The 395-nt window shown below is 46.3% G+C and overlaps 1 protein-coding gene across 1 annotated transcript in view; it reads left to right on the top strand.

Moving 5' to 3' along the window:
• Window positions 1-288: 288 nt before the first annotated feature.
• EMH_0094380 (uncharacterized protein) overlaps window positions 289-395 on the top strand; it is a gene marked incomplete at both ends in the record, with an annotated part of 1,215 nt that continues 1,108 nt past the window's right edge. Inside the window, one exon of the mRNA XM_013502091.1 lies at window positions 289-395. Within this exon, the coding sequence (XP_013357545.1) occupies window positions 289-395 (107 nt within the window).

Raw genomic sequence — 395 nt, 5'->3', positions numbered from 1 at the left:
TTCTTCTTAAACTTTTTCTGTCTCCTTTTTCTCTGTCTCTTTTCTTCCTACACTTTCTTCTGTCTCCTTTTTCTCTGTCTCTTTTCTTTTTGCACTTTCTTCTGTCTCCTTTTTCTCTCTTTTCTTTTTAAACCTTCTAGTGTCTCCTTTTTCTCTCTTCTCTTTTTACACTTTCTTCTGTCTCCTTTTTTTTCTTTCTTTATTCTGTTTAAACTTTTTTCTGTCTCCTTTTTTTTTCTGTCTCCTCAGGACTTTCTCTGCAGCCGCAGCTGCGCGGACGCCATAGCGATGGCCTCCAGAGCAGCAAAGGCCGAGGCCCAGCCATTGGGGGCCCGGGGGCCCCCCTTGTATGCGGGTGCTGCAGCCCCTGCTGCTGCTGCTGCTGCTGCTGCTGC

The sequence above is a fragment of the Eimeria mitis genome, genomic scaffold (assembly GCF_000499745.2).
Source record: "Eimeria mitis Houghton genomic scaffold, Emh_scaff8265, whole genome shotgun sequence".
Classification (NCBI taxonomy): Eukaryota; Apicomplexa; class Conoidasida; order Eucoccidiorida; family Eimeriidae; genus Eimeria; species Eimeria mitis.
The sequence above is the reverse complement of the archived record's forward strand: the minus strand, read 5'-3'. Positions and strand labels throughout refer to the sequence as shown.